Genomic DNA, 16,010 nt, shown 5'->3' with positions numbered 1-16,010 from the left:
GCTTGTTTCCATGCTGTAAATCTCTCTGACCCAAGGGAAATAAGGTTGACCATGAGAACCTTTTTCCACGTATGGAGTCAGCTATTACGAGGGGACATAGCTTTAAATTAAGGGGTGGTAGGTATAGGATAGATGTTAGGGCTAGATTCTTTACTCAGCGAGTCGTGAGTTCATGGAATGCCCTGCCAGTCGCAGTGGTGGACTCTCCCTCTTTATGGGCATTTAAACGGGCATTGGATAGGCATATGGAGGATAGTGGGCTAGTGTAGGTTAGGTGGGCTTGGATCGGCGCAACATCGAGGGCCAAAGGCCCTGTACTGCGCTGTATTTTTCTATGTTCTATGAAATGAGGAAAGAGTGAAAATCTTCTCGGTTATAAAAGAGTGCTGTACTCGTGATAAAACTTCTTGCCTCTATTATGGCAAACCCAGTTAGACATCTCCCTTGCCATGAGCAACTTTCAGAGAAGACTCATCAACTGAGCTAGAAAATATTCTGTTTTCAGGTTAGCAAATTTCCCTACCTGATTGACCCTTGTATCGGATGCTCTGGAACTCTGCATAAAAGACAGCTTTCTCCAGCATTCCCAGAAAGATGACTGCTCCAATCCAAAATTGAATGCGTAGGAGGTCCCTCCAGTAGCACGCAGACCAGACCAGCCAGAGTGCCCCAAACAGCACGTACATAATGCACATCACCATGAAAAACTGGCATGGGGAAGACAGTGCAATATCAATTTTCTGAACAATCTGCACCACCATCAGAATATATTTCATAGTTGTAAATTTATTCTGCTGCAGAAACCCTGACAAAAATATTAATATCAGCCCTGAAGTACAGTAACATAGAATATAGGAGGTTGGACTAGGCCATTTGGCTCTTTGAGTCTGCTCCACCCGTCAGTATGAGATCATGGCTGATCATTCAACTCAGTACCCTGTCCCGCTTTCTCCCCATATCCTTTGAACCTTTCAGCTCCAAGAAATATAATTGTCCACTTTTGAAAATTTTCAATGATTTGGCCTCAACTACTTTCGGTATCAGTTAATTCCACAGACTCACCACATCCTGGATGAAAAAATTTCTCATCTCAGTTCTAAAAGGCCTACCACATATCCTTAAGCTGGTTCTGGGCTCCTTCGTCAATGAGAACATCCTTCCTGCACCTAATCTGTCTAATCCTGCTAATATTTTATGGATTCCTATGAAACCTCTACCCTCCCTAATTCTTCTAAATTCATGTAAATATAGTCTTAACATGTTCAGTCTCCCCCCATACATCCTGCCATCCCAGGAATCAGTCTGGTAAACCTCCTTTGTACTCCCTCCATAGCCAGATCATATATTTTAGTTAAAAAAGTCTAAACTACTCACTGTAGAACACTGCTTGTTTTCAACTACTTTGGTTCTTGTACCAACATGATCGTTCAGTCCCTCTCAGACTTTGCACCAGTTACAAATGTCATAATTCCACTTAAAAAAAATTAACCTGTCCTTGAAAATTATCTCTACATATTCAACACCCCCTTTCCTCTCCAAAGTCCTTGAATGTATCATCATGCGGATATTTCTCAGAACTTTGTTCCAATCTCTCCGATTAGGATTTACCCCCTATTATAATATAAAAACCTATTTTAATTCACTTGTTGGAAGTGGGCGTTGCTGGCTGGCCAGCATTTATTTTCCACCCCAGTGCCCTTAAGAAGTTGTGGTGAGTTGCCTCCTTGAGCCATTGCAATCCACACGCTGTAGGTTGACCCACAATGCCCTTAGGGAGGGAATTCTAGGATTTGACTCAACGGATGTGTAAGGAATGGAAATGTACTTCCAAGTCAGGATGTTGAGCGTCTAGGAGGAGAACATGCAGGTGGTGGTGTTCCCATGTATCTGCTGCCCTTGTTGTTCTGGATAGAAGTGCTCGTGCATTTGGAAGGTGCGTTATAGCAGTCCTTGGTGAATTTCTGCAATACATCTTGTAGATAGTAAACATTGCTACTACTGAGCAGTGATGGAGGGAGTGAATGCTTTGAGGATGTGGTGCCAATCAAGCAGGCTATTTTGTCCTGAATGGTGTCAAGCTTCTCAAGTGTTGTTGGAGTTGTACCCATCGGGGGGGGGGGGGGGAAGTATTCCATCACATTCCTGACTTGTGCCTTGTAGGTGATGGACTGGCTTTGGACTATCAGGAGGGGAGTTACTCACTGCACGCTCCCAGTCTATGTCCTGCCAATCTGTTTATGTGCAGAGTTCAATTGAGTTTCTGGTCAGTAATAACTCCAAGAATGTTGACAATGGGGATTCAATAATGGTAACTGAGTTAAATTCAAAGGGTGGCGGTTAGATTCTCAATGCTACTGACCACTTGTCAGCCCAAGCCTGAATATAGTACAGATCTTGGTGCATTTGAGCATGCACTGCTTCAGTAACTGAGGATTTGCGAATGGTGCCGAACATTATGCAATCGTCGGTGAACATCCTCACTTCTGACCTTATGAAGGAAGGTTATTAATGGAGTAGCTGAAGATGGTTTAGCCTAGGACATTATCTTGAGGAACTCCTGCAGAGATGTCCTGGAGCCACTGACCTCGAACAATCAGAATCATCTTCAGGCCAGGTATGCTCAAACCAACCAAGAGTTTGTCCTCTGATGGCACATTCAGTTGAATGCAGCCTTGATGTCAAGAGCTGTCACTCTCACCTCTGAAATTCAGCTCTTTTGAACCAAGGCTGTAATGAGGTCAGGAGCAGAGTTGCCTGGCAGAACACAAACTGAACGTTACTAAGCAGGTGCTGCTTGATGCAACTGTTGATAACACGTTCCATCACTTTACTAATGATAGAGAGCAGACTGAAGGAGCGGTAATTGGCCAGGTTGGATTTGTCCTGCTGTGTGCGTACAGGACATATCAGACAATTTGACTGGACATACATGGACAAAATGAAATAAAAAGGAAGATGTATATTTATACAGGGCCATTTGTGACCACCAGAAGTGGTCAAATGCCGAATAGCCAATGAAGTAGAGCAGAAAATACTTGAAGGGAAAACACCAGGCATGTGCATAGAAATGCACAGAAATTAAACTTCTATTGAACTGACTGTGAAAAGAAATAACTCTCAAATATTTAATGGTATAACTTACCATCATTAGTGGCCAGTCTGCAGGTGAAATGAAATCATATTGCCCTTTCATTTCCACAACCACTGAAAGACATGAAAGGCACTGAGCATGAATAACATAGACCAGCCTCCTTCCAGTTTATCCTGATATTGTTCTACAGCTATCTTTCCAATCATTTATTTCAATTCATAATGTAATTTTGAAGAACAACAAAATCGAATCGAGGGTTAGATCTAGCACATCTATCCACAGATGTAGGCCTTCCATTGAAGGCTTTAATCTAGTTATCAACCCTCATTCCAGCTGTCAACCAACAAATGCCGACGTATGTCACATTTCCCCTCAAGTCATTGTGCATGATTGACTCTCACATTTCACTAGAAGCAGTTGTGTATTGTTAAATGCAACATGAGTTTCATTTAACTTTTCAGTGAGAACACCATTTTATCTCACTGGTTCCAGTTCCATTTACGCAGTATAACATGAGAGACAGTCACTACAGCTTCACTCAAAACTATTCACAACTATGTTTAAGTTAAGTTAAGCAGAACCTACTTGTGAGTGATAGGTGATCTTGCTCTGCTGGCACAGACTTGACCTTAGAGTTTTCCTCCATTTTCTTGGTCATGTGTCGAGCTATTTTTGTAGTAGATTTTGTGCCTTGGCTGTTCTCTTCTTTCTTTGAATCTTTATGTGATGCCTGTATTTTAAGTATAAATAAATACGGCCCATCTTCCCAACTTGTGAACAAGCCAGTCCTCTGTTCAAGGAAATATAAGACATACAACAATGAAAAAGTTGTTAAACTTTCATACTCCTCCCACAAAACAAAAGGAGTTGCATTCTCCTTAGCTTTTGTATTACATGAAGTAACCTGCTGCATTCACCTTTTTATTAAAATGGTATCTTTTAACCAAAAAAAAAATCTTTTTTGCCTCTGGGAATTATTATGGCACAGGACTAGCAAGCCAGACCATATCTTACTTCCTAACACTGGATTCACAATGTGAAAGTAAAATATTCAACTATCCTCACGATTACCCAATTGCTCCTAACGAAACTTCATCAACAACAGTTAGAAGACACCAAGTTTATCAATCAAACAAAAATTAACAAATTATCAAACCTGTAATTATATCAGAGCAAAGCTAAACACAACATAATCTAATTGATGTCTATGATTTAAACCCAATCTTCTTTCATTGTAACTCAACTCATTCACATAGACAGTGTAGCAGCCTCCTGGCTCAATTGGCCAAGTGAAACTTTGAAATCACAAAACCCACACAGCGCAAACACAGTAGTCAGGTGCTAATCATATTAGCATAATGTAAAAGGCAACAGTTAACCTGCACAGACACTTCCAGTCAGTTTATCCACTAAATAAAGGGCAGCTCAGATAGAGAGACATTGGATCCTGCTACACAAAGAAAGTGACAGTAGCATGCCAGCTAAATGATTGACTCTAGTTTCAAGCTATTAAGTGCATCTCCCTGAATGGCCAGAACCACAGAAAGTTCGTCCAAGAGGTACAAAAACAACAGTTCACCTGAAAATCTCTCCTGGAACCATGTAAGACCTTCTGAGGAGGCCAGCATGGCATGAGACAGAGACTGAACGAAATAGTGCCTCATCCCAGTTCTAAATGACAAATCCTTATTATGAGAATTTGCTTCAGTATTATACACTCTCTAACAAGGGAAACATTTGCCCAGCATTTACAATTAATTTTATATGTATAAAGTAGATAATTTCTTATTGTTCCAAATTTCAGGGAATACAGGCTTAGGTTACTTCACCTTTCCTCCTGGATAGTCCTCTCATTTCAGGAAATCATCTAGTGAATCTTCATCACACTCCAAGGAAATATATACTTCCTTAAGTAGAGATTAAAACTATTCTCAATACAGGTAGTTCGCCTATAACGCCATGGTTGCGTTCCAGCAAAGCCTCGCTTAATGGCACATCTCTTAATAGAAATAACGAGGCCTATGGGAAAAGTGGAGTTCAGGGCCTGACCAGCAAAAAACATCACTCACGATTGCTCAAAAATCACCCAAAAGTCTAATGCAAAGTAGACAGCCTGAATGAAGGTTGAAATTGTATTTATTAACAAAATAAAAGTAAATTTAACACAATACATTTAAAAAAATATAAGAAAGCTGCTGTCTGCATGCCACCTCTCACTGAAGGCTGCTCTGTTGGCAGCTGACATTGGCACAAAAGGAACGGCATGAAGACTGGCACTGATATCACACATGCGCGCAACAACACAGAATAATGCAGACATCGGTGCATGTGCAGAAAGAAGCGCACAAACCGATCCCCGCTGGAATCGCAATATTGCCAATGGAGTCAAGTGTTCTTGAAAACACCTTAATCTAATTCTTCAGTGATGTTTTAGCCAAATTGTGCTGCCGAAATACGGGTTATCTCAGAATTATGTGTAATCCAGATGAGCCATCATGGCCCTAAATATTTGTAGTCACAATGATTTCACAAAATCAGATAAAATTGTACAATTCTGTTGCATTTACCTCAGGTGTAGAGTGTGGAGATGAAATTGCTTCAATTGTTGCATTATCTTTATTGTCATCTTGAATGTTTCTTGGATTCTGAAAACAGAGAGATAAACAAGTTGTTATTTTCCACAACTCCCCTTATCAATTTCCTCTTCTGGTCTTGAAAATCTTTTAAAAAAACTTGACACTGCTTTGCTTTAACTTACTTTACCTAGTCCACTCTTCGGTCCTCTCATTCTGACTTCTTTCTTAAGGAAAAATTATTTCCTTATGCCAGTGGCTGGTGTCTGCGAAATACCTTGTGAAAGGCATTACCTTGTAAAGGGGTTATATAGCCCTTGCAGCAGACAGCATCGATAAAGGGCTTACCATGTAACAACAGATGTTTAGCTGTAGGGTTCCATAGTGGTCATGTTAATTGACTAGTAAATCACAGGTCTAAACTAATGTTGAGACATGTTCAAATCCCGTCACAGCATTTGATATAGTTACTAAATAGTAATGACAATAATATAACTGTTTAATTGCCATTAATGCCACTGAAAATTTGCTGTCTTTATCTAATCATGTATGTGTGTGATGGAAAGCCCACAGCAATATAGTTGACTCCTGAATGCCCTTTGTGATGCCCTACCAAATTAAAAGCAATTAGGGATACTGACCTGCCTGTGAAACCAACAGCCTAATTCAGAAGTGGCGATACATAGCATACAATCCAAACCATATTGAATGTACCACTAAACATAAGAATGTCACCATATTTTCTTTGATGGCCACTTCAACAACCTGCAACCTTTGGACATTCATTAGCAGACGGTAACAAATGGGATTGGTGAAGTCACATGAAGAGCTACTTTGGCCGTGCTGTTGTCAGGAAGTAGCTTTTTTTTAATTCATTCATAGCACATGGGTGTGCTAGCAGAGCCAGCATTTATCATCCAAATCTAAAAACCCTGCAGAAGGTGCAGGTGCAGCAAAAGTGAAAGAGCAGCAATATTGTTGAAAGTCAGGATGGTTTGGACGATAATCCACAGATGATACGTTTCCCATTTTCTGCTTCACTTGTTCTTCCAGAATTTTCAGCTTTTAATTTCTGAAGTTTGACTGTTCCAAAAATTTACCTTTGCAGCACTGTGTTCATAAATTGCATTTCTTAAATAGTCAAATACTTTAATTCCTGATGTGTTAAAATGAATATCATAGGCCCAGATGAAGGCCAAATTGCTGACAACCAACAAGGGAGAAAAGCGCAAAACTTTTAAGTAATGCTGCCAGAAAGGGGACACTGGGAAGAATAGAAGAGAAAGGGCTTACATTGGCTCTAAAACACCCAAAATATGCAAAACGAAAGTCAACTTTTAATCATGCACATACTGGTCTGCCATTCCAGTTTTTGTACAGCTGCTGGCCTTTTAGTAGCTTAATGTGCACCACGTCTGCTGACAGAGACATGAGCATTGAGGATGGGCACATAAACACAGCTTGAAATTACAGAACATCAGTGCCCTCTTATTGTAAGTTTTAAAGAACGAATTAAGAGTAATTTAATTATTAATAGAAATATAGAAAATTGGCCATTTAGCCCATCGAGTCCACTCTGCCATTCAGTTTGATCATGGCCATCCTCTATCTCAACGCCATATGCTTGCTCTCTCCCCATAAGTTAAGTTTATAGTGTAAAAAAAAACTAATTCCATGATGCACTCACCTCTTTCAGGGGCTCCAATTTCTTCACATGGATTACAGATGGCTGGTACAACTAAGAAAAATAAATGACATCATTACCTTGAAAATAATTTGCAAGGGGACATAAGTTATGATTCAGTAACTCAAAGCCCAGGTTAGACAAGTACTGTGAGCCATCATTCTAAATATAGGCAGTGGGTGGATTTGTCCAAGAAAGTACCTAGACTTGTGTAAAAAATCACTCATGGAAGTGACCCATCAGAGGAAAGTCACCCTCCATAGAGGGAATGGCTGGAAATGGTGAGGTTGTTATTCCTTCAATCACAAACTGGGTCTTTCCCACACATGCTAATAGGTTCACTTGTCTGCCTATCTGCAAAACACTCAGCAAAGAAACAGCCTGAGAGTGAAAGAGCAGCAAGCAGTTAGGAATATCAATGCAGATGTTGAAGGACTCACTGGGGCAGGGCCTTTTACCAGGAGCTGATATCCAAAGTCCAAGCACTGGGACTGGGACTATGTGGGTGGAGTTGACTGCAGCAGCACAAGGCCGCAAAGAACTCCAGTTTGCCAGAATGTACAGTGCTTTATTGAATCAAGCAGTTACATCTGTTGGGAGGCAAATGAGTGCAGTAAGGAAAGCGAGTGGAAACTTGACAGCTTGCTCAGCATGGAGTTCTATCTGCCACAGCAAGCAGTTAAAGCCAAAACACAATGTTTTCAAGAAGAAGATAGATATAGTTCCTAGGACTAAAGAGATCAAAGAGTATAGGGAAAAAGGGTACTGAGTTGGATGATCAGCCATGATCATATTGAATAGCGGAACAAGATTAAAGGGCAAATCCTGATCTGATTTTCTGAGTTAGGCTGGGGAAGGAGTGACTATTGGTTTGTTTTTGCTTTTCTAACCTTCTTGCCTATACTAATTGGTCTAGCTCTACTGCAGATGCTTCCTCATGTGGGGCAATCTAGAATGAGAGGTCATAGATTTAGGCTAAGCTGTAGCAGATTTGAAACAGAGGCGAGAAGAAAATACTTCTCTCAAAGGGGATGTGAATCTGTGGAATTCATTAGCCCCGAATGTGGTGGATGCCAACACACTGAATTGATTTAAGATTAGATTAGATTACTTACAGTGTGGAAACAGGCCCTTCGGCCCAACAAGTCCACACCGACCCGCCGAAGCGCAACCCACCCAGACCCCTTCACCTAACACTATGGGCAATTTAGCATGGCCAATTCACCTAACCTGCACATTTTTGGATTGTGGGAGGAAACTGGAGCACCCGGAGGAAACCCACGCAGACACGGGGAGAATGTGCAAATTCCACACAGACCTGAGGTGGGAATTGAACCCAGGTCTCTGGCGCTGTGAGGCAGCAGTAAGGAAGAGACGACAGGGTTTTCATGCATAGCGAGTTGAAATGTTCGAGAGAAATAGCAGCAAAGTGGAGTTGAGGCTGAGAGGAGGCCAGTCATGATCATATTAAATGGCATGGAGGAGAAAGTGAGGACTGCAGAGGCTGGAGATCAGGAGAAAGTGAGGACTGCAGATGCTGGAGATCAGAGGAGAAAGTAAGGACTGCATTCCTGAAGAAGGGCTCATGCCCAAAACGTCGATTCTCCTGCTCCTTGGATGCTGCCTGACCTGCTGCGCTTTTCCAGCAACTCATTTTCAGCATATTAAATGGCATACCTGGCTCAAGGGGCTGAATTACCTACTACTGGTCTTAGTTCATAGAATCATCTACAGTACAGATAGATGTCATTTGGCCCATCAATTCTTCACCAACCTTCCAAAGAGCATTCCCATGCCTACCTGTGTAACCCCACATTTACCATAGTTAACGCACTTAGCCTGCACATCCCTGAACACTTGTGGGTCAACTTAGCATGGCCAACCCATCTAAACCTGCACATATTTGGACTGTGGAGGAAACCGAAGCATCTGGAGGAAAGCTAAGGGAGCATGTGCAAACTCCACACAGCCAGTCACCCAAGGCTGAAGTCAAAGCTGGGTCTCTGTGCTATGAGGCAGCTGTGGTCATCTCTGTCCCACCATGCTGCCCATATTCTTACAGGTTAAGGATGCAGCTGTGTGTTGACTAGCTGATAAATATTAAGATGCCTGCTCAGGTAATGTCAGTAGCAAATGAATGCATCTGGATTCCCTTGTGATTTAGAACAAGCATGCCTTCAGGAAGTCTTTGAAGTTTGAGCAGCTAATGCTCGCAGTTTAAAAAGACAAGTCTTAAAGGCTTTGTGCCAGACATATGCAGCATTTGAAATAAAGTAGATGAATTAGTTGCGCAAATAGATGTAAACCCGGTAGGGTATTGTTAGGATTACAGTGACATGGCCATAGGGATGGGGTACCACAGAGATCAGCGCTAGGACCCCAGCTATTCATGATATATGTTAATGATTTAGATGAGGAAACTGACCTCAGCTTGCAGATGACATGAAGCAGAGTGAAATGTGAAGATGATGCAGTGGTGTGAACTGTGAGATTTGGACAGACTGAGTGGGCAAATACATGACAGATGCGAAACATATGGATAAATTTGAGGTAATCTACTTTGGTAGGAAAATCAGGAAAGCAGATAATTGTTTGAATTGCTGAAAACAGAGAGGCGAATGTGCAACAAGACCTGGGTGTCCCTGTGCACCAGTTGTTCATAGTAAGTGTGCAGGTGCAGTAAAGGTGGCAAACTGCATTTTGGCCTTAGTATTGAGAAGATGAGAGTGCAAAACAAAAGATGTCTTGTTGCACTTATACAGGGCATTAGTACAGCCACACCTGGAAGAGTGTGTACTGTTTTGGTCTCCATATTTGAAGAAGAGTGTTGTTACAAAGTTTTGTAGAGTACTCATGTAGTGGAAGGCAGGAAACTAGAATTTGTTTGTAAAAATGATAGGAAGGACGGGTGTATGGCTCCTTTAAGAGGTAGAACTTTTCTAAGCTTGGAGATTTAAGCAGAAAATGTGTCTGTAAGCAGCTGAAAATGTACAGATAGTTCTAAGATTGAAACATGGATCAGTTGGCTGTGAGACTGTAAACCTTAGGCTTATTTTGATGCTTTGGCAACTATCTTGAATTCAGCCAATTAATTTAAACCAAGCACTTTGTAACTGAAAAGCAACTGAATTTAAATCTGATGCTTTTGACAATCTCGGCCGAATTTTATTGTAAGAAAATTGATATGTCATCCAAGATATTTAAGCACAGCATTTTTGGAAATCAGGCAGAGTAACTGCCATCAGAGGAATGAATATCGAGCTCTCAGAAATCTGTAAACTCTCAAAGAAAGCACCATCCATCCATAAAGGGTACCACAGCACTTCTAGTTAAGAGTCCAAATGGAAGAATTCACAGAAAAAACATCCCTGACAGAAGGGTCACAAAGAAAAATGTTCCTGACTAGAGAGATAGCGCAGAAAGTAGAACATTCTGGTAGACACACCCTGTATGGACTTTGAGAGTCTAAGTTTTAATTTAGATTTCTTATCACTTGGGTTTGTAAGTCAGACTTGTATTTATTGGAACAGCATACTAATCGAATTTGGTTCAGTTAGGGAATCGTTAGTGGTCTGGGGGGAATTGTTTGGTAGTTGTTACTACTTGTTAGTAGTTCTGGCAATTTGCTTACTGTTAGGATTAAATAATTAAAATTGTTACTTGTTGTTTATAATGTACTGTTTTAAAGAAGGAGGTTCATATGGCTTTTGTAGCACAAGGGATAGGCGGTGGGGGGGTTGGAAATGTAGAATTAGGATATCCAGCCCCATGACTGAATCATACTTAAAGGCAGAGCAGCTCGAGAAGTCGAATTACAGACTCCGATCTTCTCTGTTTCTAGGTTTATGAGCTGGCTGTTGAACCAGACAATAATGCATTAGGGAGAGGGATGTTAACTGGGAAGTTTATTCCTAGAAGCAGTCACAACCGGAGGACAAGATCTTCTAAATTGATCAGTAGTCATAAAAGCATCGAGAATAGTAACAGGAGTAGGCCATTTATAGCCCATTTGATATGATCATGGCTGATCACCCAAGTCAGTACTTTGTTCCCGCTTCTGCTCCAAACCTTTCAATCCCTCAAGTGCAAGGACATATGTATTGCTCCATCATGAAAACATTCAATGCTTTTACCTCAATTGCTTTCTGTGACACAGAATTTCACAGTCTCGCCACTCTCTGGGTGAAGAAAGTTTTCCTCATCTCAGCCCTAAATGACCTACCCCATATCCTTAGACTGTGACTCCTGGTTCTGGACTCCCTGGTCGTCAGGAACATCCTTCCTGCATTTACCCTGCCTAGCGCTTTCAGAATTTTATAGGTTTCTATGGGGATCCCTCTCGTTCTTCTAAAATCTAATGAATAAAGACAACTCATCCAGTCTCTCTTCATACATTGAACTCACCACCCCAGGAATCAGTCTGGTAAAACTCCTTTGGACTCCCTCAATATCAAGAGCATCTTCCTGAGATAAGGAGTCCAAAACTGCAGACAATAATCCAGGTGTGGTCTCAGCAAGGCCTGTACAATGCAGCAAGACATCCCTGCTCTTGTACTTGAACCTTCTTACGACTGAAGACCAACATACCCTATGCCTTCTGTCAGGGACAAGATGGCATGACTGCGAGTGAGGCAGATAAGGGGACACAGAGGGCAAGGTTATCAGGGTTGAGGTCCTAGCAGATTGTTTTAAGAGAACAGCACCTGCAAGCTGGATGAGGAAAGTGACCATGGCAAAGGAGACCACTGAAATAGAGTGTGAAATAGGGAAATGATGGTAGTAGGGTTAAGTATCATTCTCTGTGGCAAAGAACTAGAGTCGAGACAACTTCGTTGGTTGCCTGCCACTTGCCAGGGCAACCTTAGATAGGTTTTGGTTCTTGGGGCTTGCAATTTGATAAATGCAATTTGTACTATAAAGGACTGTCTAAACCTGAAACTGGGGCTGCTCTTCTTATGAACTTCATACTACGAAAATAGAGAGGATTTTAAACTAATAGTGGTGGTCAGGGATCAGGAATCAAATGTGGAAAGATGTGGAATATCAAAGAGTAGGGACATAGTAAGAGAGAGGCAAATAATAAGATATAGGAAATGAAAGTCAAAAAGAGAGAAAGAAAAGTAAGAGTACACACGGACGGGCAAGACTAAATGCTATAAGTATCATACAAAGACAAAACTCTGAATGAATATCGCACTCAAACAAACGGATAGTGCACATTGAAGTAAATAAGTATGATCTGACACCCATTACTGAAATATGGCTGGAGGGTGGATCATGAATAATGAGGAGCATACCGCATTCAAGATGAATAGGTAAAGATGGAGGAGGAGCAATGTTAACCAAGGATGGTACTTGGGGTCATAGAGATGTACAGCACAGAAACAGACCCTTCCGTGCAACTCATCCATGCCAACCAGATATCCTGAATTAATCTAGTCCCATTTGCCAGCACTTGGCCCATATCCCTCCCAACCCTTCCTATTCATCTACCCATCCAGATGCCTTTTAAATGATGTAATTGTATCAGCCTCCACTACTTCCTCTGGCAGCTCATTCCATGCACCACCCTTTGTGTGAAAAGATTGCCCCATAGGTCCCTTTTATATCTTTCCCCTCTCACCCTAAACCTATACTCTCTATTTCTAGGCTCCCCCAACACAGGGAAAGGTCCTTATCTGTTTACCCTAGCCATGCCCCTCATGATTTTATAAACTCTATAAGGTCACCCCTCAATCTTCGACGCTCCAGGGAAAACAGCCCCAGCCTATTTAGCCTCTCCCTGTAGCTCAAACCCTCCAACCTTGGCAACATCCTTGTAAATCTTTTCTGAACCCTTTCAAGTTTCACAACATCCTTCCTATTGGAGGGAGACCAGAAGTGCATACAATGTTCCAAAAGTGGCCTAACCAATGTCCTGTCCAGTCACAACATGACCTCCCAATTCCTGTACTCAATGCTTGTACAATTAGAGATGACCTTGATTCAGGAGATCAATGTGTACAATCTGTTTGAGTGAAAGTAAGGAATAGCAGGGGAAAAAAAAGTCACAAGTTGGAATGGTCTACTAACCCCATAACAGTAATCACAATACTGGACAAAGTAAACAAAAAAAACCCAGCAACTTGTGTAAAAGGTAAGGCAATAATCGTGGGTGACTTGAATCAATATTTAAACTGGGAAAATCAAATTAGCAGCAGTAGCCCAAAAAAGGAATTAAATTTCTCACCCTCAAAATAAATGTGAAGTTTGTTATCATGTGAAGATGCCTCTATCCAATAGGATCCTTTATTATGAGATCACAAATTAATCCTGCTTTTACACATTACCAGGCCTAAAACAGCCTGTTCCTAAATTAGTTCCAGAACATGTGTTCTAAGAAACTGCCTTGAATACATTCTACAAGCTAACCCTCAAGATACCTTCTATATGGAGACTAAAATCACCCATGTTATTGCAGTACCTTTGTTACAAACTCACATTAGTCCTTGATTTATTCTCAGTTCCACACCGTACCTACTGTTAAAAGGTCAATAGACTATTCCCACCAGTCAGAAGTTTCAGTTGCTGTTTCCTATCTCTGCATCTTGATCTTCTGAGTCAAGAATTTTTCTCACGACAAAACAGATCTCATCCTTTGTTAAGAGAGCTACACCACCTCCTTTACCTTACTTATAATATTTCCAAAATAGCAAACACCATTGAATATTCAATTTTTATCATCTTGCCAGCACATCTTTGTATCCCCATCATATCCTGCAGATATATTTCTCCTTAGAATTCCTACAGTGTGGAAACAGGCGATTCGGCCCAACAAGTCCACACCAACCCTCCAAAGAGCATTTCACCTGGACCCATCCCCCGACCCTGTCTTTGTAACCCTGCACTTCCCATGGCTAATGCACCTAACCTATACATTCCTGAACATTATGGGTAATTTAGCACAGTCAATCCCCCACCTAACTTGCACATCTTTGGACTGTGGGAGGAACCAGAGTACCCGGCAGAAAGCCACACGCACACAGGGAGAACGTGCAAACTCAAGACTGTCGCCAGAGGGCAGAACCGAATCAGGGTCCCTGGTGCTGTGAGGCAGTAGTGCTAACCACCAAGCCACCCAAGTTTTGCTCAATTCATCAAACGTGCTGCAAATATTATTTGTATTCAGATAGCAAGTCTTTCATTCTCTTAACATTTTTCTCTTGTTTGCCAGTGTCCTCATGTTTCCTCTGCTCCTTTCTCATAAACCTCGCCATGTTGCTAAGCAAAACAATCACTTTGTCCTTTTCCCCCAACTTTCTAAATCCCCTTAATATGAATTCTTCCCTCAACGTTTTAGTTCAAAGATGATTTTAATCAGTTACACAATTTGCCAGCGTGAAAGACCATCCTTATGTTACAGCTCCCTCTTTCTCCAGTCTACAGAATCCATTCAATCTCCTCACCCATGTGTACGTACACAGACTACACAATAGCCCTCTCCCCACACCGAACCTACAGAATCGTGCCCCCTCCCCACAACTTACCAAACCTCCCTCCCCACATAATGGTACAGAATCCATCACAGCCAATGGTATCCACACACACACAGACACAGCAGAATTCCTAATGCCACCCTCATTACCTGTGGCTTCAAGAGCTCTGTGCAGTTGTCAACAACAATAGAATTCTGTGCATAGCTTCCCGACCATCCATCATGAACTTCACGATTATTTTCAAAGTAAACGATATTTTGCCCATCCTGCAATGAATTGAAATATTGAAATATATAAGTAATTGACATTTTCTGCATTTTCTTGGGAATAGTTAGGGAATGGGTGGAGATGGTGGGGCAGCAAAGTGCTGTGACAGAAAGAGGTGGGTAGGAACTTGAATGGCAATGGTGACAAACTCAGGAGGAAAGGAAAGAAATGCCTTCATATGAAGGGAAAATTACCTCTGCTATGAGCAATGTAAAAATGGACGGAAAAGACTTTGAAACATTACATCATTCATGATTTCCAGATATTCTAAAGTACATTAAAAGCAATTCAACAGCTGCAGAGTGTTTTCATGTACTGAAGTGCAGCAGCTGTATTGCACACAGCAAGCATCTCAAGAACAGAGTTGTGATAATAACATGGCAATATAATTTTTTGGTAACTTATGTGATGGATAAACATTGATCTGGACACCAGAGAGAACACCCTATTCTTCAAAGTAGTGCCATGGGATTTTTTTTTTTAAAAGAGGACAAACAGTCCTCAGGTTAGTCAATTTATCTAAAATATAATGTCTCTGACAGGCAAAGTACTGGCTTTATATTAAAGACTCTATATTGGGACATGAACCCACCACTCTCTAACACGCAACTAAGAGTGCTCCCACGAACCAACATCGTTAAGATGTGATAAAATGTAATATAGAGAAAGCTTCTTTTGTACTTGCAGCTCTGCGTAGCTGTGCTGGTATTTGAGACCAGCAGCATGTTCACCAGCCATACAAAGTACAGTTTCTGGATTAGTGGTGCTGGAAGAGCACAGCAGTTCAGGCAGCATCCGAGGAGCAGTAAAATCAACATTTCGGGCAAAAGCCCATCATCAGGAATACAGGCAGAGAGCCAGAAGGGTGGAGGAGGGTGGGGGTGGGGAGAAAGTAGCATAGAGTACAATAGGTGAGTGGG

At 41.5% G+C, this 16,010-nt stretch overlaps 1 protein-coding gene across 3 annotated transcripts in view; it reads right to left on the bottom strand.

The window, feature by feature from the left end:
• LOC122553858 (transmembrane protein 87A-like) overlaps nt 1–16,010 on the bottom strand; it is a 69,297-nt gene that overhangs the window by 42,308 nt on the left and 10,979 nt on the right. For all 3 annotated transcript variants that reach the window (XM_043698299.1, XM_043698300.1, XM_043698301.1), the window contains exons 4-9: nt 14,973–15,089; nt 7,352–7,402; nt 5,659–5,736; nt 3,677–3,881; nt 3,143–3,204; nt 524–707 (exon numbers count right to left, since the gene is read on the bottom strand). In XM_043698299.1, the coding sequence (XP_043554234.1) occupies nt 524–707; nt 3,143–3,204; nt 3,677–3,881; nt 5,659–5,736; nt 7,352–7,402; nt 14,973–15,089 (697 nt within the window). The remainder of the gene's footprint in view (nt 1–523; nt 708–3,142; nt 3,205–3,676; nt 3,882–5,658; nt 5,737–7,351; nt 7,403–14,972; nt 15,090–16,010) is intronic.

Source organism: Chiloscyllium plagiosum, chromosome 10 (genome assembly GCF_004010195.1).
Source record: "Chiloscyllium plagiosum isolate BGI_BamShark_2017 chromosome 10, ASM401019v2, whole genome shotgun sequence".
NCBI lineage: Eukaryota > Metazoa > Chordata > Chondrichthyes > Orectolobiformes > Hemiscylliidae > Chiloscyllium > Chiloscyllium plagiosum.
Note: the sequence above shows the minus strand (reverse complement) of the source record. Positions and strands in the feature narration are given on the sequence as shown.